This window comes from Oryctolagus cuniculus, chromosome 1, assembly GCF_051225735.1.
Source record: "Oryctolagus cuniculus isolate XC-2025 breed Fujian yellow rabbit chromosome 1, ASM5122573v1, whole genome shotgun sequence".
In the NCBI taxonomy this organism is placed as follows: domain Eukaryota; kingdom Metazoa; phylum Chordata; class Mammalia; order Lagomorpha; family Leporidae; genus Oryctolagus; species Oryctolagus cuniculus.
Genome location: NC_142867.1, coordinates 42891 through 66782, shown reverse-complemented (window position 1 = coordinate 66782; position 23892 = coordinate 42891). Strand labels below are relative to the sequence as shown.

Genomic DNA, 23892 nt, shown 5'->3' with positions numbered 1-23892 from the left:
GTGTGGCCTAGCAATGGCACAGGTGCCCCACGAGTTTCCACTCCACTCTTCCTCGGTTTCTGTGTCTCCTCCCCATTGCTTACCCTGGAGCATCCCAGCAAGCCAGCGCCGACCAGTCCCGCCGACCGGTGATGCTGACCCGGGGTCTGGCGACCACGCCCTGGCCCTCCAGCCGGGTCTGCTGCTCCACTGCCTCCTCCACACCCTGAGCTGTCACCACCTCTCCTCGCTGGGCCTCGGCCCTGCCCCCTGCCTCTCCGGCTCCGCTCAGGCTCTGAGATTGAGTGTCTACCCAAATCCCTAGCCTCTCTCAAGTGCAGATTCCAAAAGCAAGCTGTGGTTTCTCTCCCCAAAGCGGTTGCCCCTCGGCTTCCTCCACCTCACGCTGGAAAGTTGAGGCTTTCAGTGACCTGGGCCGAAACCTCGCGGTGGCCTTGGACGTCCCTCCTGGCCCACCTCCTAGCTGCTCTTCTCTGCCGTGACGTTTCTTTGGCTCTGTTGCAGGGATGTCTCTGGCAGCACCTGTTCCAGGAACTCGCTCAGGCAAAGGGCAGGATGGGAGTGGGATTTATGTAAGGGGTGAGGGGCTCACGCCTGGAGGAGATGCTTGGGGGAGTTTCCATGGCCCCTCCACGTGGTGCTCAGGACACAGGTGCACTTCACAGTGCCCTCCTGGTGCTGGGGGGGGGGGGGAAGGTGCATCGTGGGAAAGTGGCTGCGCTGTGTTGGCCTGCAGGGGTGGAGCCAGGGTGCAGGGCCAGGGAACGAAACAGGAGAATCTTCTAGCACATTTCTTCCCTGGCTGACCCCTTGCCTCGCCCCACGTTCCCCCCTGAGACTTTTCTAAGATTCACTTATTTATTTGAAAGTCAGAACCCCAGAGACAGAGGTCTTCCATCTGCTGGTTCACTCCCCAAATGGCCACAACTACCAAGGCTATGCCAGGCCAAAACCAGGAGCCAGGAGCTTCAGCTGGGTGTCCCACGTGGATGGCAGGGCCCAAACACTGGGGCCGTCTTCTGCTGCTCTCCCAGGTGCATCAGCAGGGGGCTGGATCAGAAGTGGAGCAGCCGGGACTTGGACCTTCGCCCATATGGGATGGGATCCTGGCACTGCAGGCCGGGGCTTTAACTCACTGTGCCACAGCACCAGCCCCAGTAAATAAATCCTTTAAGAAAGGAAGGGGCCGGCGCCGCGGCTCACTAGGCTAATCCTCCGCCTTGCGGCGTCGGCACACTGGGTTCTAGTCCCGGTCGGGGCGCCGGATTCTGTCCCGGTTGCCCCTCTTCCAGGCCAGCTCTCTGCTGTGGCCAGGGAGTGCAGTGGAGGATGGCCCAGGTGCTTGGGCCCTGCACCCCATGGGAGACCAGGAGAAGCACCTGGCTCCTGGCTCCTGCCATCGGATCAGCGCGGTGCGCCGGCCGCAGCGCGGCGGCCATTGGAGGGTGAACCAACGGCAAAGGAAGACCTTTCTCTCTGTCTCTCTCTCTCACTGTCCACTCTGCCTGTCAAAAAAAAAAAAAAAAAAAAAAAAAAAAAAAAAAAAAAAAAAAAGGAAGGAAGAGGGAAAAAGAGGGCCAGACATAGTTGATGCCGAGTGTGAGACGCCAAAGGCAAACCAAGTGTTCCACCGAGCCTCATCTTGGCGTTCACAGGATTTAGGCTACAGCTGTGACATGAGTCCAACAGTGAGGGAATCGAGGGCTGAGACTTCTATCAGGGCGTGCGTAACATCCTGGATAAAATGCCAGGGCTGCCTGGCGCGACCCCCGTCATTTCACAGCTGCCTTTTACAGAGTGGCCATAGGAGAGGCCGGCCTGCAGCACTCGCGCGGTGCCCGACAGAGCTCTGCAGAGAAGGGGAACCAAGGGGTGGTGGGGCCGAGAGAGGACAGAGACATGTACATGATAGCGTGGCTAGGTAGGTACTAGGGAGAGCAGCTGGGACAGGAACCGGTGCCCAGATGGGGTGTGCTGGCATCAGCTCTACCTGCTACGCCACAACACCGCACCCCCACCCCTCCCCACCCGGCCCCCAGCCCGAGTCACCCCCCTTCGTGTTTTACTCTGCATGGGCGGCGGGGGGAGAAAGGCCTGCTTCCTGCTGTGCCAGGGCGCTGCCCCCTGCTTGCTGGTCCAGGGGGTCCCTCTCAAGGGCTGCAGGGTCATCACCCCTCGGCGACCGTCATCTCTGTGAGAAGCTGCTGGATTCTGAGACAAAGCTGACAGTGCAGATGGATGTAACTGGAGACAGCAAGGACGAGAACCCCCAGCACAGGGAACACATCTTCTGCTGCTTCGCGCGTGGGGGGAGCTGCTGGTTTTCTTGCCAGCACGGAACAGTCTCTTAGCTTGAGTGTGGATCTTCGTGGTATCTTCTGTGAGCACCGGTGCCCACGCAGATGCAGCGGATCCCTCAGTCCCTGCGCCTGGTCCACTTCTAGATGCTCTAGGAGCACTTCAGATACAGTGTCCACAGACGGGCTGGCGTGTCCCAGCTGCTCCACTTCAATCCAGTTCCTGCTAACGCACTTGGAGAGGGGGTGGAAGGTGGCCCAAGTGCCTGGGTCCCTGCCGTCCAGGTGGGAGCCCTGGATGGAGTTCCAGGCTGTTGGCTTCCTGGCTGTTGTGGCCATTTGGGGAGTAGACCAGTGAATGGAAGATCCTCTCTCTTAAAAAACAATAACCAAAAACAAACAAAACCTACCAATAAACCAACAGTGCATCTTAAATACAAAGACCCACAGACCTGGTAGCTGTTAGGATCCGGCCAGCAGTCGGAACGAAGCTGCCCAAGGCAACTAAGATTCCTGAACTCAACCTCGTGATGCAGCAGGATTTTCTGCTCTTCCGGTGGAAGAACTCATGAGAAAATTTCCCTGCCAATAGCAGCTTCCTGAGGCAATCAGAAGAGGCAGGTAAAACATTCACTACAAAGTGCAGTAGCCAAGGGCTGGAGTCTTGCCACAGTAGGTTAAGTCGCTTCCTGCAGTGCCGGCATCCCACATGGGCGCCGGTTTGAGTCTTGGCTGCTCCACTTCCGATCCAGCTCCCTGCTATGGCCTGGGAAGCAGTAGAAGATGGCCCAGGTGCTTGGGTCCCTGCACCCACGTGGGAGACCTGGAGGAAGCTCCTGGCTCCTGGCTTCAGACAGGCCCAGCTCCAGTTGTTGCGGCCATTTGGGAAGTGAAGCAGTGGATGGAAGACTTTCTCCCTCTCTCTCTCCTTCTCTCTCTCTCTCTCTCTCTCTCTCTCTCTGTATTTCTGACTTTCAAATAAATAAATAAATAAATAATCTTTTAAAAAGAAAGTCACCAGGGCTCCAGGCATGAGGCGTTTCTCTGGGCTGTGGGAGGCCCTGGAGCTCCCAGGCCTTTGGTTGTCGGAGAAGACCATGAAGGGTTCAGACACCAGCCTTCCCCATGGAGCTGAGGCAGCCCTGTTCCCAGGGGCGCTTTTACACTGAGGGCTGGGTGGGCTTCTCCAGAGGGAGCCACGGAGAAGCAGCATGGGCTTGAGCTTCCACCCAGACGCCGCCCCTCCTCTGCCTGCAAGTGGTGAGACAGGTGTGGGGCAGCCCCGGTCAAGCCCAGGGCCAGAATTCGGGCCTGAGCTCCTCCGGGAACGTGGTGGGCTCCCGTGACCTACATCCGTCCTGGAGGAAGCGGCGCTCACTCAGTGTCACAGCAGCTCCACTGCCACCTCTCTCAGGGACAGAGCTGACTGGCCTCGGCCCGCAGGGGCCTCACTGCCCACTGTGAGTGACTCTGGCAGGGCTGCCCCCTGGTGGAGGGAAGGCCTTGGGCTAGCAGGAGGCTCCGAGCTGCGGAGGACCCAGCACCCCCAGGGGCTGGTCCCAGCTGGGTGGTGGAGGACCCCCCCGTGGTGGGTCACCCACATGTCTGTGCTGGCCCCCTCGTGTCCCTTGTCTCTGAGACAGCAGGGGTTGAACAGAGCCCACGGCTCCTGAGTGGGGGGCTTCAGTCGGGCACCGTGGAGGCCTGCATGAGAGAACGCCTGGCCGTGCTTGCTGCCTCTGCCAGGATAGGTGAATTGTGTGTAGCCGAGAGCCCCTTTAGAGGCTGGGCTCACTTCTCTTTCTTTTTTTAAGATTTATTTTATTTATTTGAAAGGTGGAGTTATACTGAGAGCAGGAAAGAACACACACACACAGAGGGAGGTTTTAACACACTGGTTCACGCCCCAAATTGCTGCAACAGCTGGGGCTAGCTCAGGCTAAAGCCAGGAGTTGTGGGGAGCAGGGCCTGTCTCCCGCAACTTGGCGAAATAAGTACTGAGACTACCGAGGCTAGACTAGACGGCTGAGACTATTAAGACTAACTCTATGCATCTGATCTCCCACCAAATGGCGCTGAGAGAGTAAACAAATCTTACACAGCTGCCTCGTTAATTAGCTGATTCCTGAACCAACCCCTGTTTGGAAAAAAGCGGCGTGCTTAGCACGTGGGCAGCAGAGCACGGATTGGTGGGAGAGGACTATAAAAGGGAGAAAGAGACGACATGCAAAGGCCCCCTGAGAGTGTGTCGGAGAGCTCCGCGGAGGAGCGGCAGCAAATCCAGGAAGGACCAGGGAAAGAAAACAGCGTCTGGTGTCGTTCCTCTGAGCGGGGGAGCAACAAGGAGTCAGGAGCTCCATCCCGGTCTCCCACGGGGGTGCAGGGGCCCAAGCACCTGGGCCATCTTCCACTGCTTTCCCAGGCCACAGCAGAGAGCTGGATGTGAAGTGGAGCAGCCGGGACTCAAACCAGAGCCTATATGGGATGTGCAGCACCAGCCCCCAGATCTACTTTTCTAGTCTAGGTTTTGGCCGGACAGTGCTGCGAAGGATGGTGAGTTCTTGGCTATTTTACGTGCGTCCACGGGGAATGGGCGCAGTTACCCTTGCCGAAAGCCTCTTTGTGACCTGGGAAGAGAAGAGGAGGCTGTGGCTCTCTGTGCACCTGGTGTTGCTCGAGCATTCGAGATCCGGCAGCCCAGGACCTCATTCTGACAACCAAGCAGGGTCTCCCCGGGAGCCTGCATCCCAGCTTTTTCCAGGACTTCTGCAGGTTGATCCAGACCTGGGGCCTCCTCCCAGACCTCAGATGCAACTGCCTACCCCTCAGAAGTTGGGAACTTGTTTTGGATTGCACCTAGGGCTCCTGGGCTCTAGGTGGGCTCTGTTGTGCCTGCGGCTTGACTTGAGCCAGAAGGGGCACTCGACTCCATCCAGGCATCCTTAAACCCTGGAATTTTGCCACATCTGTGGTCCAGACTGACCCCGTAATCAATGTCCAAGTGTCCGTAGGTGCTGGAGCCCATGTCCACATGCGAGGTGAACCTCGAAGCTGACCCTGCAATGGTGGGGGTGGAGAATTTGGTCATGAGAACTCCCAAGCCCAGCTGGCCAGTAGCAGCCTGACTCAAGCCAGCACCAGGGGCCAGGCTGCCTCCATGGTCCTGGACACTATAGCCTTCTGGAGTGGAGCGGCCTGAACTGCCTACCTGTGGAGCAAGCGTGCTCTGTGGTCCTGGGTCCTGGACTCTGCAGCTGTAGTGGTAAGTCGCTGGGGCTTGGGCCATGGCAAAAGAGGGTGGCAGTGTGCACACTGCAAACTTGCTGACTGGCTACTCAGGCAATGTCCCCTCCTTTGGGTCAGGTGCAGTGACCACACTTTCTGGGTCCAGCAAAATGATTTACCGCCTACATGGGACAGTGGCCCAGTGCCTGAAACCTGGGGGTCCTATGGAATGATTGCTCCATGGGGGTCAGTGCAGGCCCGCATCACACTCCAATTCAGCTCCAGGTCCTGCTAACGCCCCTGGGAGGCAGCAGGTGATGGCCCAAATGCCTGAGTGCCTGCTGCCCACAAGGGAGACCCAGGAGGAGTTCTTGACCTCTGGCTTCACTGCTGTGACCATTCAGGGGGTGAACCAGCAGATGGAAGATCTCTTCCTGTCTCTCTTTTGGCTCTGTGTCACTCAGTGTGTGTGTGGGAGAGAATTTTATAGAGCTGGCTCACGTGGTAAGCCCAAGGACGAGCTGAGGTCTTGGTCCAGGCCCAGCAGGGCAGAGGGGTTTGCAAGCCACACCTCCCTCACCCTCTGCTCATGAAGCCCAGAGTTCCAGGGCATCCCACTCGGTGTAGAAAACATTTACTGGGAGTCCTCGTGGGTGGAGGGAAGCCCTGTCCCCTGGTGACTCTGGTTCTGGAAGTGGCCATTGGTGCTGGGTGGAATCAGGCGGAAGGGGCTCTCAGATACCCAGGCCCGCGTCTCTGGCGCCCATGGGATCCTGCTGCTGACCGTGCAGGGCTCACACTTGAGCCCCTCCACCATGGTGAAAACAGATTTCCTGTGCTCAGCGCCTCTGCGGGCCACACCTGCAGCCTCTGCAGTCCCAAATCTGGACACCAGGTGGCGCCGTCTGCCTGCAGGTGGGGTGTGCATGGCCGCCTGTGTCCAGGGCTCTCAGGGGCATGAGGAGTATGTCTCCGGAAGACTCCACAGGTGCTGAGGGCTTGACTGGAGTGAGGGTGAGGACATGGGCACCAGGGCCACTTGTGCCCACCAGAGACCTTGAGAGCAGCCGTGCAGGACAAGAGGCCCCAAGCCTTTTCCCAAACTTGGTTTCCTGGCCACTACCTGGGACCTTTGTCCCCCACCCCCACCCCCCCACGCTGTGGCCTCCTTCTCTCTCTCCCTGGGCCCACCATCCTCCTTCTAGTAAGAGGCAGACCCAGGGGAGGCAGGGAACAGCTGAGCCACGCCCCCACCTCAAGCAGCTTCAGGGCGGGTGGGCAGAGCAGGGGCCTGTGGAGGGTTTGGTTTGCAGCAGTTAAAACTGGGGACTGCACCTAGACTGGGTGAGGCCTGGAGCTCGGGTCGCAGGAGGGAGGGGCTGGGATGAGAGCTTGGGAACATCACCAGGTGAGGTGGGGGCTTAAGGCACAGTAGGTGTAGCCGTCTGGGCGTGAGGGCTCTCAGATACCCAGGCCCGCAGTCTCCCTCCTGGAGGGGGATCCCCAGCTCCCCACCCCATCCTGGCCCCCACGGGGGCCTCATCCTCCCCCCCCCCCCCAGGCAGGGCTGGCCAGGGACTCCAGGAACCTCGTCGGAGCCCGGAGGGCAGAGATGCAGCTCCCCTCAAAGGCAGGCCGGGCACCTGGTCCTTATCTGTGAAGGAAACACCGTGCTGCCTGATCACAGCCACAGCCTGATCCTCAGCTGGACCCCGAAGCTGTAATTACAGGTTCAGGTGGAAGGGATTAAGACTCAGGACTGGCCTGGGGCCTGGGAAGTGGGGTGGACGGGGAGGGGCTCCTGTCTCCAAGGACAGAAGCAGAAATGGGTTCCTACTGAAATGTGCTTGCATTCCTCAGACTTAAGACAACTTCTTTGTAAATTTATTTTTTTTATTTGAATGGCAGAGAGACTATCCATCCACTGGTTCACTCCCCAAAGGCCTGGAATAGCCAGGGCTGGGAAAGCAGAAGCCAGGAACCCTATCCTGGCCTCCAACATGGGGGACGGGGACCTAAGGAAGTACTTGAACTGTTATCAGAGATCGTGGTGGGGTTCTTGTCTTCCCGCAAGGAAACATTCAGGCATAGACAGAACAAAGTAGCAAGGTTTATTGGGGATAGGGCATCCGTCAGAATGGATGGGACAGTGCCCACTCAGACTGGGGGAGAGCGAGGTTACACGGTTGAGTGGAGAGAACACACCTCGGCAGGCCAGGCGGGCGGCTCAGCAGAGGCAGAGGGCTGCATGCGCAGTCTGTTTGGACTCCCGGTTGTTAAGGGAGTCTCTTTACCACCTCCCCCCCTCCTCTAGGACAAGGATGGGGAGCCCTGGTATTAGGGTTTGTTGGGTGAAAATACAAAAACTTCCAAGTTCACTACTGAGGTTGTCAGATGGGAGGAGCCTTGCTGGTGTCAGTCAGGGCTTCTCTCTGTGGTGCCTGCCTTAGAGGACAGATGTTTATTAGGCCAGGTAGAAGGGGCAGGACCCCCTGGAAGGTCATCAGGGTCTGGCAGGACTTCGAAATGCAGACACTGGATGCAGATGCTGTAGCTGTGTTTCCTTAGGCCCTTCTCACATAGGCTAATTACCAACTTCCTAGCAGGAACTCCCGTCTTCCACCCATCTGCCCACCCAGCACTGAGAACCCTGCTGAGCCAGATACTGCTCCAGGCACGGCAGCGTCCAGGCAACAACCAGGCCCCGCTGAGCAAAGCCTCAGTGATACTGGCCTGTGTCCAGGGCAAGGCCAGGCCCCAGCAGGCAGCCGGGGGTCGGATCACCCAGGCCTGGGGGCTGTCGGCAGGAGGCGAGCAGAGCCTGTTGGAGGGAGCTGGTTGCTCCAGGGTTGGCTTGGCCACCGTGTGGAAGACACGTATGAGGTGGACTTGGGAAGGTGCCGAGTCAGCACAGTGGGGCGTGGAGCTGTCAGCAGACGGCACATGGAGGAGTGGAGGCTGCCACTGGGCATTCAGCCTGAGCAGCTAAGGGGGTGGGGCAGGACAGGGGACCTCGGGGCAGGGGCCCAGGCCTCGGGTGGGGACAGAGGTTAGCGGCTTCCAGATTGGGGCCAGGTGAGGTCTGGAGAGGACAGCTAAGAGGCGGAAGGGGCCGGGGCCGTCACGGGCCAGGCAGGGTCTGGGTGAGGTGGGAAGGAACCCAGAGCTTCTGGCCAGCAACTGAGGAAAGGCTAGAAAAAGCAGAGGTGGATCCCTGCATTTGGTGGGAGGTCTCGGGAGCAGGGGCACCTGGGGCAGGCCCCCTGCTCTCCAGGGGGGAGCAGGGGCACCTGGGGCAGGCCCCCTGCTCTCCAGGGGGGAGCAGCGTGGAGGTGGGGCTTGCTCCAGAGGGGATGAGAGTCTCCAGAGAGCAGGAAACAGATTAGTGCACACATGCTGTGGGAAGGAATGAGCAGCTCATTCTGACAGATGGGAGGGAGGGGGCCTGGGTGCTGGCAGGGAGACCAGGGCCCCTGGGGGGCCGACACACACACACCAGCCCACAGCCAGCACTCAGTGAGAGCCAGAGCCAGACGTGGGCCCCTGGGGACACACGGACACACACACACACACAGCCAGCACTGAGCGAGAGCCAGGAGGGCCCTGAGTGCCCAGAGCACACACACGCTCACACAGCCAGCACTCAGCATATGCTGAGCTGCTTTCCACCTTGCTGCCCACCGGTCAGAGAAAGGTGCTGCCCGTTCAGGCTCGCTGTGCTGTGCAGGCCACAGCTGACTCCTGGAACTCAGGGCTGCTCCAGGTGTCTTCAGAGAACTTCCATTAGGCAGACGTGGGTATGCTACGTCTCCTGTGGCGGCGCCAAGCCCCTGCTCTGCTCCTCTGAGGTTGGAGAGGCCCACACGGAACTTCTGGAGGTCACAGCAGGCTGACGTTGCAGCAGGCATGCCTCCTGCCAGGCCCTGGGACTGGACGGGGCAGCTGCAGCTCCCTCCCCCACCACGCTATAAAAAGCCCAGTGACCAAGTGAGCAGAGGACACTCGGGCACCCAGCTGGAACCCAGGGAGGAGCCCAAGCCCAGAGCCATGCCAGGGCTGTCCCCTGCCCTCCGACTGCTCCAAGCCCCACTGGGGTGCCGGGTGCTTCCCAAGGTGTACATCTCCGGCAAGCCGGCCAGGACACCCACCTCTCCTGCGGTAAGTGACCTCTGAGGCGGCCAAGGGCAGTGACTCCATTTCCCAGTTCCAGGCAGACGAGCCAAGGAGGGGGAGAAGCCTCAGTGCCGTGGCCGTGACCCTGCCCACACGCCAGCACAGGGGTCTCTGTAGGCGACACTTGCAGGCCAGGCTCCTGCGTGGCCAGCAGGTCAGGGGGTGGGGTGGGGGCTCCAGGTGCTCAGGCCTCTCACCTGGTGAGAGTGCTTGTGTGTGGGTCAGAGAGCCCCTACGCTGACCCAGGGAATTCCAGGAGCACGCACGCCTCTGTTGCAAGTACAAAGGCCTGGTCGTGCTCAAGGTCGTGCCACGAGGACAAACACCCCGACCTGGCCAAATTTGCTCTTAAACTTCCGGGGCTAAGGTCACGAGAAAAGACTGGCTTCCACCTCGGCATCTGATCCGGATTTAGGAGTCAGAGGGGAGGGCTGGGCCCGGGCCCGAGGGTGAAATGTGCGCCTTGCCTCACATCCTGGCTTCCCGAGTTCAGCCACAAGACACAGGGCTGCAGGCCGATCAAGCTCCACCGAGGCTGCTGACAGCACAGCCAGGTACAAGGGCCCGGCCCTGCTCCGAAGCAACTTAAAAGCTTTGCTGTTCCTGCACAGGTTACCAGAGGACTGGGTGCCCACCACACGGGGGGCCAACTGCTCAAAGCACCCTCAGGCGGCCAGGCCGGCTCCCTACTTCCCACACATGGCACACAGCAGCCGTGGTCCCAGTGCACAGGGAGGGGCCGGGGCCATCCGGCCCCAGAGGGCTGGGTTCTCCCACACAGGACCCCAGGGAGAGAGCAGGCAGGGCGAGGCCCAATACCAGCCCAGGGGACTCATGTGTGCTTCTCTCCCCCAGGAGCAGGCCATAGGCATCTCGGTGCTGTTCACCAGCTTCCTGGCTCCTGCAGGCTGGGTCCTGCACCACCTGGATCACTACAAGAAGGGTTCTGGAGCATGACAGCCCCGTGGCACCCCCTCCACAGGACACGGGGCCCCTATTAAACCTCTCCACCTCACACTTGTCTGAGCTCTTTGCTGTGTACCCCACTCGCCCCACTTGCGGTCTGGGCACCTCGCACTGGTTTCCTTTAGACACCTGACCAGGCTGTCCTGGGTTGGCTCCTGTTGGCCGTGGGGCACTGGCCACTGGAGCTGCCAGTGCCTGGAGTGATGTGAGGGGGCATCAGAGCAGACACCCAAGGGTTGGAGCAGGGTTCAGATGGCCTTGTGCCCTCAGCGCCGGGCTCTGCCCCAGCCCTGGCAGGAGCAGGCAGAGGAAGGGCTGAGGTCAACTCTCCAGGTTCTGATCTCCTCAGGTGCAGCTGGACCTCCCAGACAAGCTCAGCAGCCACGAAGGACACGGCCAAGGCGTTTATTGTGGACACTCCCAGAGGACACAGGGGGATGCAGCGGAGACCTGCCATGGGGGCCAGTGTCCTCGGCTCGAGGGCCACTGCTGTGCATTCACTCTTGCCCTCTTGTGTCCCAAGACCAGGAGACCCCCATGGGGGCTTCTCCCTGTGGCCAAGGCCCACCGCCCACAACCCTGTTTTTACAGCAAGAACAGGATCCCACCCCCTGCCCCAGTTCAACGCACATCCTCTGAGCTGCCAGTCTCTGGCCACAGGGACGCGAGGGCACTAGGTGAGGATGTCGTGGGCCTGGCGCTCCACCAGCATCTCCATGCTCTTCACGTCGGTGCACCAGAACTCCAGGCGGTCCTTCATGCCCTTGATCTAGGTACAAACCAGGACCACAAGGGCCTTAGGGCACCCAAGCCATGGCCCGATGGGCAGCATTTAGACATCAGAGCTGGGAGTGAGGTGTTCAACGGGCTTACTGTGGACAACTCTTATCACAAGGACATTTTAAAAACTTGCATGAAAGAAAAGAGGCAAGAATAGAGGAAATCCACAGGATTAAGTTTCTACCCAGTGTGAGTCAGACGCACCCACTTCAGGATTACAAGGCTGATACCATCCGCTCAACCAGCACCATTATCGTAATAAGCTTTTAAGTGCAGGGCTCAAATCCCGGGCTTGCACTGAATTAGGTTCTTATAAAAACCCTTGGTCCCCACGGCAGTAATTCATTCTCCAAACCCTTTGTCTAACAGTGCTTTCTTCCCAAGTGGCCTCTGTCCAAATGAAACTAACACAGCACAGACGCAACCCCAAACCCAGAGGTGAACCATGGGGCCCGGACCCTTCACCTGCTGCAAGTCCAGCACGCGGGGCTGCACCCAGGTCATGTGGACTCGCTTATCCACCTCGTCTATACTGCCCTTGACCAGCCCAACGGAGAGCGCCTTCATCACCAGCAACTCCACCTGTGCAGAGAGGGGTCTGCCTAAGACCCTGACACAAGCCCCCTTGGGCCAGCAGGCGTCCGTCATTTCTGAGGTCCCCTCCCCCGGGCACCCACTGTCCCTGCAGCTCTGCTGCCAATGTCCCAGCCCAGTGGGCTTCCGTCGTTTCTGGCAGAGCCGGGGGCCCACTGTCCCCGCAGCTCTGCTGCTAACACCCCAAGTCCAACAACCCTACCTCGTTCACTGTGATTTTAGCACTCTGGGCAATTTCTTCAAAAGTAAGTTGTCTGTGATTGGCAGGTCGTGTGAAAGTCATCTGAAAAAAATGTGTTAGCTAGTTGGAACTATTCTTGGTAAAAATTTTCAGAAAACTGAGCGGTAAGGATATGTCTGTCGATATTTGCTCTGAATATCAATGTCTTGCTAGTAGCCCACAAAGTACAATTTTACAACTAACAAACTTTCAAGGCTTAGATAAAGTGGCTGAGGGTGGAGACAGGCGTCCTAGGAGCTCCAACAGGAGCTGGGTCTGTTAAGGCCCCATGTGCCAGAGGACACTGTGGTGAACCAGAAACACAGGCCATTTCCTGCAGACATCCTGGTGGGGTGGACAAGAGCGAGGCAGCTGTCGGGGGCAGGCAGGGACAGTTCCTTTAGCTCAGATGTCACAGAGGACCTGCTGGAGGGTCATCTGAGCCAAGACCCCAGCACAAATGTAGAAAAGCGAGTGGTGGCAGAGAAAAGGGAAGGGGTGGGAACTGCAACAGGGAGGAGGAGACCCCCACCCACCTCCAGCCCACTCGGGGGACCCCCACCCACCTCCATGAGGCACAGCAGCTGAATCTTCCTGAGAAGCTGGGCCTCGTTGGCTGCCAAGTCAGGCTGCGAAGTGTGGAAAGAGGGATGGTGTCCACTGGTCAGTTACCAACCTGGGCCTGGAAGCCCCTTCTACAAGAGCAGATCCAACAAAAACCCAGGTGAATCTGAACATTTCACACTGCGGGCCGCTGGAGCCCACCGACAGCTCCAGGTGACCGGCAGGGATCGGCAGAGCCGGGAGGCTCTGGGACAAGGACTCTGCTGAGGCACGATGCACGGTTCAGGAGGGCCCAGTGCCTGGGAGGCTCCCCCGTCAGCACAGCCCCACCAAGGACACACCCCCGAGTCCCGTCCCTGCTCCGAGTCAGGACAGCAAGGCGTTACTGTAGAGTGAAGATGTCACTGTCACCACCCTTCTGTGAGACCTGCACAACCTCTCTGCAGGTGGCTCAGAGAAACCTGGTCCCTCACACGGATGGGAATATTCCTACCACAAGTACCAGACAGGCCCGGCTGTTCAGGAGGGGCTCCCTCACCCCAACACCCCCACGGGCTTCTGGTGCTTGGACACTGCTACACCCGCTCTGAGCCTAGACAGCTTTCCTTCCGAGAGGCGCATCATCCGCGACAGAGCGGGTGGTGGTGAGCGCTGGCTGCATCTGGCGTCTTCTGTCTCAGCTCGGGCCTTCACATACAGCTACTCTGCTCTGTCAGGTATGAATTTTACAGCCTTGGGATGGCTGAAGTTTCAGCAAAGCAAGTGGAATTCCTATGCCAGTAGTGTTTTGGTGGTATCTGTTTCTCATGACTTCATTCAAAGTCCTTTTCAGAGCAGGTCCTCTGTCCTGCGCACACACGCACGCGCACACACACACACACACACCCGGTCCCGTTCCTGCCCACGCAGGCTATCAGCACTCCTCCAGTTTAACAAACGTGCTGAAGGCTTCCTGCTCCTCCACCCAGCCTGCCCTTTGGTCCTGTTCACTCAGCCCTGAGGCCCCACAGAGCAACAGTGTTTCTTCTGGGACACCAGGGTCCAGGTTCCTCTTCCTCCTCCTCCAGCACAGAGCAAGGCCTGGCCGGCCGCAGTCTCTGCTCTGTGGTGTAGAAGAGAGGTGGTTCCGTCCCCAGATCCGCAGGAGACTCACCTGCTGGCCCCAGGCAGCCTTCAGCGTCTGGAATCTTTCCACGTTGCCGCTGTTGAAGGCGTACAGGGTGTCGATCAGCCACTGCCGGTCGGTGTTCCTCAGTGACTCCAGCACGGGGTGCATGAGCTGCGAGGGCACAGACACTCAGCGGCTGAAGCCAGTCTCCCCAGGGAAGGGTCTGAGCCCGGGGCAACTTACAAGTTCTCCAAAGTTAAAAACTCCCTCGCCAAGAAGTCCTGCCAGTCCCAGCGTGAAGGCTCTCTCCTGCTGCTCAGACACTGCGGCAACGACACACACTGGTCACACCCCAGCAGCAATGCTGACCCAGCCTCTCCCACACAGCCTGGGCCCTGATGGCACCCGAAGCCACAAACACGTGAGTTTTGCAGGATGAGAATTCAGACACAAGTCTGTTTGCCATTTCGGCCTGGACCGCTCCCTGGAGTACTGAGTCCCTGCTCGGGGGTCATGCCGCTCATCTGTTCCTCCACTTAGTACCTTCCCACTGCTTTAGAGCTGGAACTAACCCACTCTCTGCTCCCAGACAGCAAGCCCCTCCCCATATTCTTTAACCACATTTGCTGCTTCTCCACTTTTCTCGAGACACAACAATTGAAACGGCACTGGTAGTTTTAAGCACTGTGGGTACCCTCAGCATCAACATTCTACTATGAGGAACATCTAAAATATGCTGAACACACACTGCGCGCCCTTTCCTCCAAATCATTGGTTAATTAAATGCTAGACAAACACAGTGCAGCAACTACAGCTCAAACACATGCCCCCACCTTTTCCTCAACAAGGGATGAGTCCCTGAGTAATTTCTGAGACCCACAACCTCAGGCCCTCAGTCCGCTGTCTGCAGAACACACTCCTGGGCGCACGGGCCCTAACACCGCTGTCACCTGGGAGATCCTTGATGTCGACACAGCCCAGAAAGCGCAGAGCGTCTTTGTAGTAGGATGCATGGTTCCCGGTCGTCTGATAGTATTTACTGGACAGATCGTAGAAACGACTGTGAACTGACGTCACGCCCGGGAGGTTGCTGAGCATTTCTTCAACGTCTTCAATTGTTTCCTAGACACGGGAGCAGAATCCCAATTTTTATTTTTAAAGATGTATGCACTTGAAAGTCAGTTACACTGAGAGGGACAGAGATCTTCCACCCACTGCTTCACTTCCCAGATGGCTGCAATGGCCAAGGCTAGGCCAGACTGAAGCCTGGAGCCAGGAGCTTCTTCCGGGTCTCCCATGTGTGTGCAGGGGCCCAGGGACTTGGGCCATTACCAGGGAGCTGGTTCAGAAGTTGTGCAGCCAGGACTTGAACCGGTGCTGCAGACGGCAGTTTTATCTGCTACGCCACAATACTAGCCCTTTGTAACCTTACTATATTTTTTAAAAAATATTTTAAAAGTCAAAAAGATTTAAAGTAATGCAAAAAGGGTTGAAATGCACAAGCCACAAAAGCAAAGATAGTGATGTCACGACGTCAAATGTCAGCCCATCCAAAACACAGAAAAAGCACAAAGCCGCAGGCTGGGAAGACGTATAGTACCAGTAACGTGAAGGGATTATGACCAAGAAAATACAAAAAAATCTTACAGATCAGATGGTCACCAAAACAAATACACGCAGTCTTTGGTGTTCGTTAAGCAGTGTGGACAGAAAGTTTGTACTGGTCTGTGAGCCTCAGCTACAGCCAAGCCCCAGCCACAGCCCATCTTAGCCTCCATCTCAGCCCCAGCCCCAGCCCCAGCCCCAGCCCCAGCCCCAGCCCAGCCCAGCCCCAGCCCCAGCCCCAGCCCCAGCCCAGCCCAGCCCAGCCCAGCCCAGCCCAGCCCAGCCCAGCCCAGCCTCAGCCCCAGCCCAGCCCAGCCCAGCCCAGCCCAGCCTCAGCCCAGCCCCAGCCCCAGCCCCAGCCCCAGCCCCAGCCCCAGCCCCAGCCCCAGCCCCAGCCCCAGCCTGCCCCAGACTGCACTGAAACAAAAGCAAGAAAGACAGGAAACTGCAAGGCAGTTCAGCAGGCAGAGGGGATGGAGGAGCGGCACACAACCTGCCAGTGGTGAGGAGGCCGATCCCGGCCAGCTGGAGCAGCTGTGGTCACCACGAGGGCGCTCTCTTGGGTAAGGGTAGCAGCCATTATCGGCAACCTAGCCTTCAGTGCTCTTGAAAACAATTACACACACAAGCACAGCAGGTCAAAGTGTGAAATGCTGGCCAAGGGGATCTGTGCAATCGGAGTTTTTTGTATCATTTTCTTCTGGAATTTAAAGATGCTTGATACTGGGGCCAGCACCGTGGTGTAGCGGGTAAAGCAGCCGCCTGCAATGCCAACATCCCATACGGGTGCCTGGTAGGGTCCCAGGTGCTCCACTTCTGATCCAGCTCTCTGCTATGGCCTGGGAAGCAGCAGAAGATGGACCAAGTCCTTGGGCCCCTGCACCCACATGGGAGACTCGGAAGAAACTCCTGGTTCCTGGCTTTGGATCGGCCCAGTGCTGGCCACTGCAGCCATTTGGGAAGTGAACCAGCGGATGGAAGACCTTTCCCTCTCTCTCTCTCTCTGTAACTCTGCCTTTCAAATAAATAAATAAATAAATAAATAAAGCTTAAAGGAAAAAAAGACATTTAAAATAAAGTTAAAAGGGACAAACAGGTTATTCTTTCTACAGTGTTAACTTTTTAAACCAAAGATAAACAAAGCTGAATTACGGTGACCTCACCTTGGTAACCTGCAGGTCCCCAATGTTTAATTTTAGAGCTCCAATCGCTGTTTTACACAGGATCACTGCCTCATCACTACTTTTTACCTGAAAACATCAAAAACCAAGGGAATTAAGTGTGGGCAACTGACCAGCCAAGGAAGCCAGCTCCCTACACACAAACTTAACTCTCAAGAGTCCCTAAAGGTGTGGACGGGCAGAAGGGACACGTGCTACACCCACGTCCCACATATTCTGAGCCAGAAGGTGCAACTCCACGTCTACCTTCTCACGCGTCTTCTCCAGGAAGGTCAGAGCCACATTAGGGTCTGGAAAAGAAAGGACACAGTCTGAGAAACCAGAGTCGCCGCAGCTGGCGTCCACCCACCAGGACCCGCTGGGGTTAGAACAGAAGCCTCACCTAGAATCTGATATTTTCTATCACAAGCCAAAGTTCAAGAAACTTATGTTTCTAGATCATTCTAAGTACTTTGTGGACAAAGTGAGACTCACCGGTCATCTGCCTAACTACATGAAGAATGATTTCCACCAGGGACAAAGGGTTCACCCTGAAATAGAAACCACCAGTCTGAGTGTCAATGGAGACCAACACACTCACCTCAAAGCGGAAAACAAACAAAAGGTTTTACCTGTGTTCAAATTCACTGATGAAATTTTCATAAAGCTGTGGAACCAAAACATGGAGAATAATTACAGCACAGCTTTCATTCTGCAACATCAAGGCTGCAAACACTATTTTTATTTATTTACGTTTTGTTTGAGAGGCAGAGAGACAGAAAGAGCCCCCAGTCTCTAGTTCACTCTAAATGCCCTGTGATGGCTGGGGTTCAGCCAAGACCAAAGCTTGGAACCAGGAACTGAATCCACGTGAGTGGCAAGAACTGAGTACCCTGAGTCATCACCCCCCCGCCCCGGGTCTGCACTGGCAAGAAGCTGGAGTCAGGAGCCAGAGCAGGGTACTGAACCAGGTATTCCAACACGGGACCTGGGCATCTGGAGCCAGAGAAGCGAGTTTGCAACACGCACCGAGCACTGCATGACGGGAGTCACGGGGGGGGGGATTCAGGTTCACATAAATGAACACCCACGGACTAAAAACAACCGAGTTTCTCTCCAGCTCTGAGAACTGCAACACTGCAGTCAAGAACCTCCTGTACTCGGAGACTCCTCCAAGGCACTCTAACAGAACAGACCACGGGCTTGGAATGGCCACCAGGAGAATGTCATTCCTTCAGATTTTAAAGCGTACAGACTCCCCACGCCCCGTCACTACATTTCTGAGGCAGTCAGCACACACCTGAGCATTTCCTTGGATGCTGCATGAGGTGCTGTAGACAGAGCGTGTAAGAGAAACGCTGTGCCTTCAGGGGTGTCCTGCGCTAGCGGAAAAGACAGTTGGCAAAGAAATGCTAACACCGTGAACTAAGCGCAAGGAAAAAAGCACACAGGCGGATCAAAGGAAGAGCTTCCAGGAACCAACAGCAGTTAGAGGGGTGCGTGCGTGGTGTGGCAGAGCAGGCAACTGGAGCCAGTGTTGGCGCAGGCCTCCCATTTCAGTGCTGGCTCAGGTCCTCACTGCTCTGCTTCCAGTCCAGCTCCCTGCCTGGGCAAAGAGCTGATAAGGGCTTAAGCGCTTGGGTCCTTGGCACCCACGTTAAAGAGCCCGATGGAGTTCTGGGCTCTTAGCATCAGCTTGGCCCAGCCCTAGCCGTTACAGCCATTTAGGCATAACTAGTGGATAGAGGATACCTCTCTAACTCTGTCACTCTGCCTTTCAAAGAAGTAAATCTTTAAAATAAAGAGAGACAGCTGAGAGAAGAGTAGTCCAGAACAAGCACTCGCAAAAGCACTACAGGGGCAGGTGTTGGATGACACCCCACACCAGAGCAGCGGTTCCAGTCCTGGCTGCTCCACTCCTGATCCTGCTCCCTGCTAATGTGCCTGGGAAAGCAGACGATGATGGCCTTAGTGCTCAGGTCCCTGCACCCACCTGGGAGACCCAGATGGAGTTCCAGGCTCCTGGTTTGCCTGGCCCAGCTCTGGCCATGACAGCCATTTGGGGACTGAACTGGAGAGAAGACAGATGGAGCAGAAGAATCTCCCTCTTTCTCCCCTTCAAATAAATAAATCCTTAAAAAAAAAAAAAAAAAGCACTAAGAAAAGACCACATTTTTTTCAGGAATGTTTCAGGACTACTTCTAAAGGACACAGAGTGGGAGGCACGAGGATTGGCCTGGGCCCCACAGGCAAAGCTTAACCAATGGGACACATGACCACACACCTATTTTAGAAACACGCCTGGCAGCCAGCGGACAGCCAGGGAAAGACTAGACAGACCAGCGGGCTCTGCCAGGAAGCTGAACGAGGCTTGACCAGGTGTGGGTTGGTCACAGAGAAGGGGCGCTAACAGTGACCTCCGAGCTCACAGCAAGGGACCTGTGAAAAGCAGTGCCCACAGTGGTCCAAGTAGGAAGAGACTTCCTGATGACCCCAACTTTGGATAGAGCCTGAAGTTCTTCTGGGACAGGAAGGTGGACAGATGGAGAAGTCGCTGTGGCAGTGAAGACAGTTAAACCTGCCACACAGCAAACAGCCAACAGAGGCACCTTCCTCACTGAGATGGAATCTCTTAACCTTTCTGATGTCTATTAAATGTATAGCATTACTTAAAGGAAAAAAGGCCTCTAAGCCCAGAAACTCAAAATTACTCTGCTGACTACAAATTAATAGACATGGCTGGCGCCATGGCTCAACAGGCTAATCCTCCACCTGCGGCGCTGGCACACCGGGTTCTAGTCCCGGTCGGGGCGCCGGATTTTGTCCCGGTTGCCCCTCTTCCAGGCCAGCTCTCTGCTATGGCCCGGGAGTGCAGTGGAGGATGGCCCAGGTCCTTGGGCCCTGCACCCCATGGGAGACCAGGAGAAGCACCTGGCTCCTGGCTTCTGATCAGCGCGGTGCGCCTGCCACAGCGGCCATTGGGGGGGGGGGTGAACCAATGGAAAAAGGAAGACCTTTCTGTCTGTCTGTCTCTCTCTGTCCACTCTGCCTGTCCAAAAAAAAAAAAAAAAAAAATAAATAAATAAAAATAAAAATTGACATTACTTGTCTTACACTAGAGTGGGCTGGGTCCCAACAAGCTTTAAAGGTTCATTTTGGTCAGATGTGTCATATGACGCTGTGGAACTATTCTGCATGTGAGGAAAAGTGATTTTAGGAGAAGAAAGCAAACAGGGCCGGAGCTGTGGCACTGGCATCCCATATGGGCGCCGGGTTCTAGTCCGGGTTGCTCCTCTTCCAATCCAGCTCTCTGCTGTGGCCCGGGGGGTGGGGGGGCAGTGGAGGATGGCCCAAGTGCTTGGGCCCCTGCACCCGCATGGGAGACCAGGAGGAAGCACCTGGTTCCTGGCTTTGGTTAGGCACAGCGCTGGCCGTAGTGGCCATTTGGGGAGTAAACCAATGGAAGGAACACCTTTCTCTCTCTCTCTCTCACTGTCTGTAACTCTACCTGTCAAATAAAAATCTTAAAAAAAAAAAAAAAAAGAAAAAAGAAAAAAGCAAGCGATAAACGATAATGAATTATTCAGCACTATGATACAGAACCTTAAGGAACAAGGACCAAGACAGATCTGGTTTGTCATTTTCCCACATCATCTGGAAAACAGAATGCCCCTGAAAACCTGCAATTTCACAGACGAGTTCCTTTGGGCAGCAGCATGTCGATCTGACAGGCAGAAAACCATAGGCAGCCTCACACGTCCAGGAGGGGGCAGCTTCCCCGTGACCATGCTGAGTGCTGAAGTCAAGAGAAGCTCGGGGGCTGGCACTGTGGTGTGGAGGGTGAAGCCACCACCTGCAGAGCCAGCCCCATATGGGCGCCGGTTTGAGTCCTGGCTGCTCCTCTTCCCATCCAGCTCTCTGCTATGGCCTGGGAAAGCAGTAGAAGATGGCCCAAGTCCCTGGTTCCCTGCACCCGTGTGGGAGACCTGGAAGAAGCTCCTGGCTCCCGATTTGCGCAGCTCCGGCCATTGCAGCCATTTATGGAGTGAACCAGTGGATGGAAGACCTCTGTTTCTGTCTCTCTGTAACTCTGCCTTTCAAATAAAATAAATACATCTTTTAAAAAAAGAGACGCTCAAGCTGCAACACAAGGGTGTATCAGTTGCAATGCTGATGGAAGTCGCCGATTCAAGTCAAAGACGGGTGTCTAGGAGCACGGTGTCCGCAAAGACTTCGAAGTGGAGCCACCCCACGAGGACTTCTGGCGATTTGGGGACGTTGGCGAACAGCTGACCAAACTCTGACAGAGTCCACCACAGAGACAGCAGGACACTGCACAGGCCGCCCTCCTAATCCCCCCACCCCCAGCTTTAGTGGCAAAGGTGCCCGGCCTGTGAAACTACGGAGCCCCTGTGGCTGAGGGAGGGGAGTGAGGCCCATTACCCAGAAGATCACTGCGTAACCAAGTAGGGTTTAGTATATGTGCTGCCGAAGCGAGCACAGCCAAGCAGGTTAGAGACCAGCCCCGGGCTGGCACTGTGAGCTGCACTCCCAGGTTTCCCAGAGTGGAGCATTCAGAAACAGTCTGTGAACACCAGGATGCGCGGGCACGCTCCGAGACAGCACTTCAGATCACAATTTTAGCCAGAATGTCTCTGAACCTGCTGACTATGGTTACTTCTGTGTGCGTCTACAACCAAATGAAAGAAAACACAGGAGACAGATGTCATACTGCTCACCTGCCCGTGTTTTGAGGAACAAAAGACAGTGTGTCAGCCTGACAAGGTGACCGGTCAGCAGCTGTCGCCGCCATCACCATCGTCGTCAGAGCCCCTGAGCACTCCCACCACCTGACCACGTCTGGTATTTACCTTAATGAGACCATCTCCTTGGGCAAAGCATGGGTCCTGCACAAAATCCAGCACCTGCAGTGTCAGCTGATGCCACAACCTGAAAAACACAAGTCCTCACGTGTCAGCAGCCAGACGGCTTCACAGCAGAGGAAATGCTGATGCCAAAGCCAACAAACCCCAGTTCTCCTGGCTCTGCTACCGACGGCTAGGGCACGCGGCAGCCCTAACTTCTCTCAGACCCAGGTTTTCCCAGCACGAGACGGAGAGCGTCTTTCCAGAGTAGCCCAAAGGTTGATTCTGAGGTTTGACTGGAAACAGAACTTGGGAATCGGGGCCGGCGCTGTGGCATAGCAGTAAAGTCGCCACTTGCAGTGCCGGCATCCCATATGGGCGATGGCTCGAGACCCGGCTGCTCCACTTCCCATCCAGCTCCCTGCTGTGGCCTGGGAAAGCAGTGGAGGACGGCCCAAGTCCTTAGGCCCCTGCACCCACGTGGGAGACCTGAGGAAGCTCCTGGCTTCAGATCAGCCCAGCTCCAGCCGTTGCGGCTATTGGGGAGTGAACCAGCGGATGGAGGACCCTCTCTCTGCCTCTCTGTAACTCAGCCTTTCAAATAAATCAATCAATAAATCTTAAAAAAAGAACTTGGGAACCACACAGGTCCAGGCTGCGAGCACCTCGGGGAAGCCGAGCTGCTTTTCTCGTCTGTGACCGGGAAGGGTCTGCGCTAACAGAACTCCAAGCTCAGTGCCACACCGCATCCCAAACCAAAGTCCAGTACCCTACACCGCAGAAAAGAAGATGCCTCGAAGAGTGCAAAGTGCTCACCAACATGCGCAATTACTTGCCAAACCACCATTTTCTCCCAAACATCACTCCTCGCAGAAGGCTGTGAACATCATGTAAACAAGCTCCGCGTTCGTCCACCAAAGCTGCAAGTGCATCGTCCCGCGGAAGAGCGGAGCGCGCGCGGGCAGTGGTCTCCCGCCCAGCACACCGCTCCACTTTCCGGAGGCTCAAGCTCCAGGTGGAACAGAACGGAGGGGCAGCGGCGCAGCACCGATACCGCCGAGAGCGGGGCGCAGTCAGACCGGGACCCGCCCCACACGGCCGGCGGCCTGGCCCCGGAGGCGGGAGCGAAACGCGCAGCCAGCCCCGGGCCCCTCAGCGAGCCTATGAGGAAGGGAGGTGGTCTCTCGCCCCGCCAGGCAGAGTGCTGGACCCCTGCGGCCGCACGGCGCCGCCGCCTCCTGGGGTCCTGCCCGGCCTGGCGCGTGTCCGCTCCCCGCACGGCGCCACCGCCTCCTGGGGTCCTGCCCGGCCTGGCGCGTGTCCGCTCCCCGCACGGCGCCGCCGCCTCCTGGGGTCCTGCCCGGCCTGGCGCGTGTCCGCTCCCCGCACGGCGCCGCCGCCGCCGCCTCCTGGGGTCCTGTCCTGCCCGGCCTGGCGCGTGTCCGCTCCCCGCACGGCGCCGCCGCCTCCTGGGGTCCTGCCCAGCCTGGCGCGTGTCCGCTCCCCGCACGGCGCCGCCGCCTCCTGGGGTCCTGCCCGGCCTGGCGCGTGTTCGCTCCCCGCACGGCGCCGCCGCCGCCTCCACGGACCCCGCACAGTACCCCGCTTTCTCGCCCACAGCCCCCGCTCACTTCTTCGTGTACAGCTCCTCCAGACGGTGCCACACGGCGGCCTGCCCGGGCCCGGAGCTCTGGCTCTGCTGCAGGAAGCCCGGCACGTCCTTCATGACGACGAGAACACGCACGGGAGCCCGACACCGAATTACAACCGACTACCGGGGCCGTGGGGATGGCGGCCGGAAATGCTCGCTCACTTCCGGCGCCGCGTAGCGCGGGGCATGCCGGGAGCGCCCCAGGCTCCCCGGAGGCGGCTGTTGCCACGGCAACCGCGCGCCGCCTCGCCTCGGAGCGGAACCCGCCGCTGAGGCGTGGGCGAGGACGGGCGCCGGGGGTCGGCCTGGCCGTGCGGCCTCAGCTCTGGGATCCGGTTTCCCCCGTCAAGCGAGGATGGGGACAGTACTTTCCCAGGGGCGTCTGGCGAGGCCCCGGGGTAAATGAAATGCATGCCCACAGGAGGCGCTCAGAGTATTTCCCGCTGGGACCGCCCAGCGCAGCGCCCGTCTCTCCCTGGACGCACAGGGGCGGGGCCCTCGGGCGGGGCGGGGCCACGCGCCGGGGAGGGGGCAGGATGCGCAGGGGCGGGGCGGGACCAAGCGCCGGCGAGGGGGCAGTCCGTAAAGGGGCGTGGCCACGTGCCGGGGACGGGACGCAAAGGGGCGGGGCCCGCGGGCGGGGCGGGGCCACGCGCCGGGGAGGGGGCAGGATGCGCAGGGGCG

General features: G+C 57.7%; 2 protein-coding genes and 1 long non-coding RNA gene across 3 annotated transcripts; 1 reads left to right on the top strand and 2 right to left on the bottom strand.

Moving 5' to 3' along the window:
* Positions 1–7612: 7612 nt before the first annotated feature.
* LOC149128230 (uncharacterized) lies at positions 7613–9426 on the bottom strand. The gene is made up of 2 exons (XR_016214678.1): positions 8813–9426; positions 7613–8771 (listed from the first exon to the last, which is right to left on the bottom strand). It is a non-coding gene; the product is annotated as an uncharacterized LOC149128230 (long non-coding RNA).
* Positions 9427–9516: 90 nt separating this feature from the next.
* Positions 9517–10710, top strand: LOC100354254 (cytochrome c oxidase subunit 8B, mitochondrial). The gene is made up of 2 exons (XM_002724105.6): positions 9517–9680; positions 10551–10710. The coding sequence occupies exons 1-2, from the start codon at positions 9570–9572 to the stop codon at positions 10650–10652; spliced, it is 213 nt and encodes a 70-aa protein (XP_002724151.4). The 5' UTR covers positions 9517–9569; the 3' UTR covers positions 10653–10710.
* A 340-nt stretch (positions 10711–11050) lies between these two features.
* Positions 11051–23360, bottom strand: PSMD13 (proteasome 26S subunit, non-ATPase 13). The gene is made up of 13 exons (XM_070053331.2): positions 23189–23360; positions 21564–21642; positions 17325–17359; positions 17188–17243; positions 16960–17003; positions 16696–16782; positions 14878–15049; positions 14171–14250; positions 13973–14098; positions 12822–12884; positions 12238–12318; positions 11907–12023; positions 11051–11430 (listed from the first exon to the last, which is right to left on the bottom strand). The coding sequence occupies exons 1-13, from the start codon at positions 23281–23283 to the stop codon at positions 11335–11337; spliced, it is 1131 nt and encodes a 376-aa protein (XP_069909432.1). The 5' UTR covers positions 23284–23360; the 3' UTR covers positions 11051–11334.
* Between the last annotated feature and the right edge of the window lie 532 nt (positions 23361–23892).

What these genes read in the sequence shown, in the direction of transcription:
- LOC100354254 (XM_002724105.6), top strand. Translation starts at nt 9,570, where the DNA reads ATGCCAGGGCTGTCCCCTGCCCTCCGACTGCTCCAAGCCCCACTGGGG. An exon ending in GGACACCCACCTCTCCTGCG is followed by an intron (nt 9,681 to 10,550) that starts GTAAGTGACCTC and finishes TCTCTCCCCCAG; the next exon opens with GAGCAGGCCATAGGCATCTC.
- PSMD13 (XM_070053331.2), bottom strand. Translation starts at nt 23,283, where the DNA reads ATGAAGGACGTGCCGGGCTTCCTGCAGCAGAGCCAGAGCTCCGGGCCC. An exon ending in TGTAGTTAGGCAGATGACCG is followed by an intron (nt 17,004 to 17,187) that starts GTGAGTCTCACT and finishes TTTCTTTTCCAG; the next exon opens with ACCCTAATGTGGCTCTGACC. An exon ending in GGGACCTGCAGGTTACCAAG is followed by an intron (nt 15,050 to 16,695) that starts GTGAGGTCACCG and finishes TCCCGTGTCTAG; the next exon opens with GAAACAATTGAAGACGTTGA.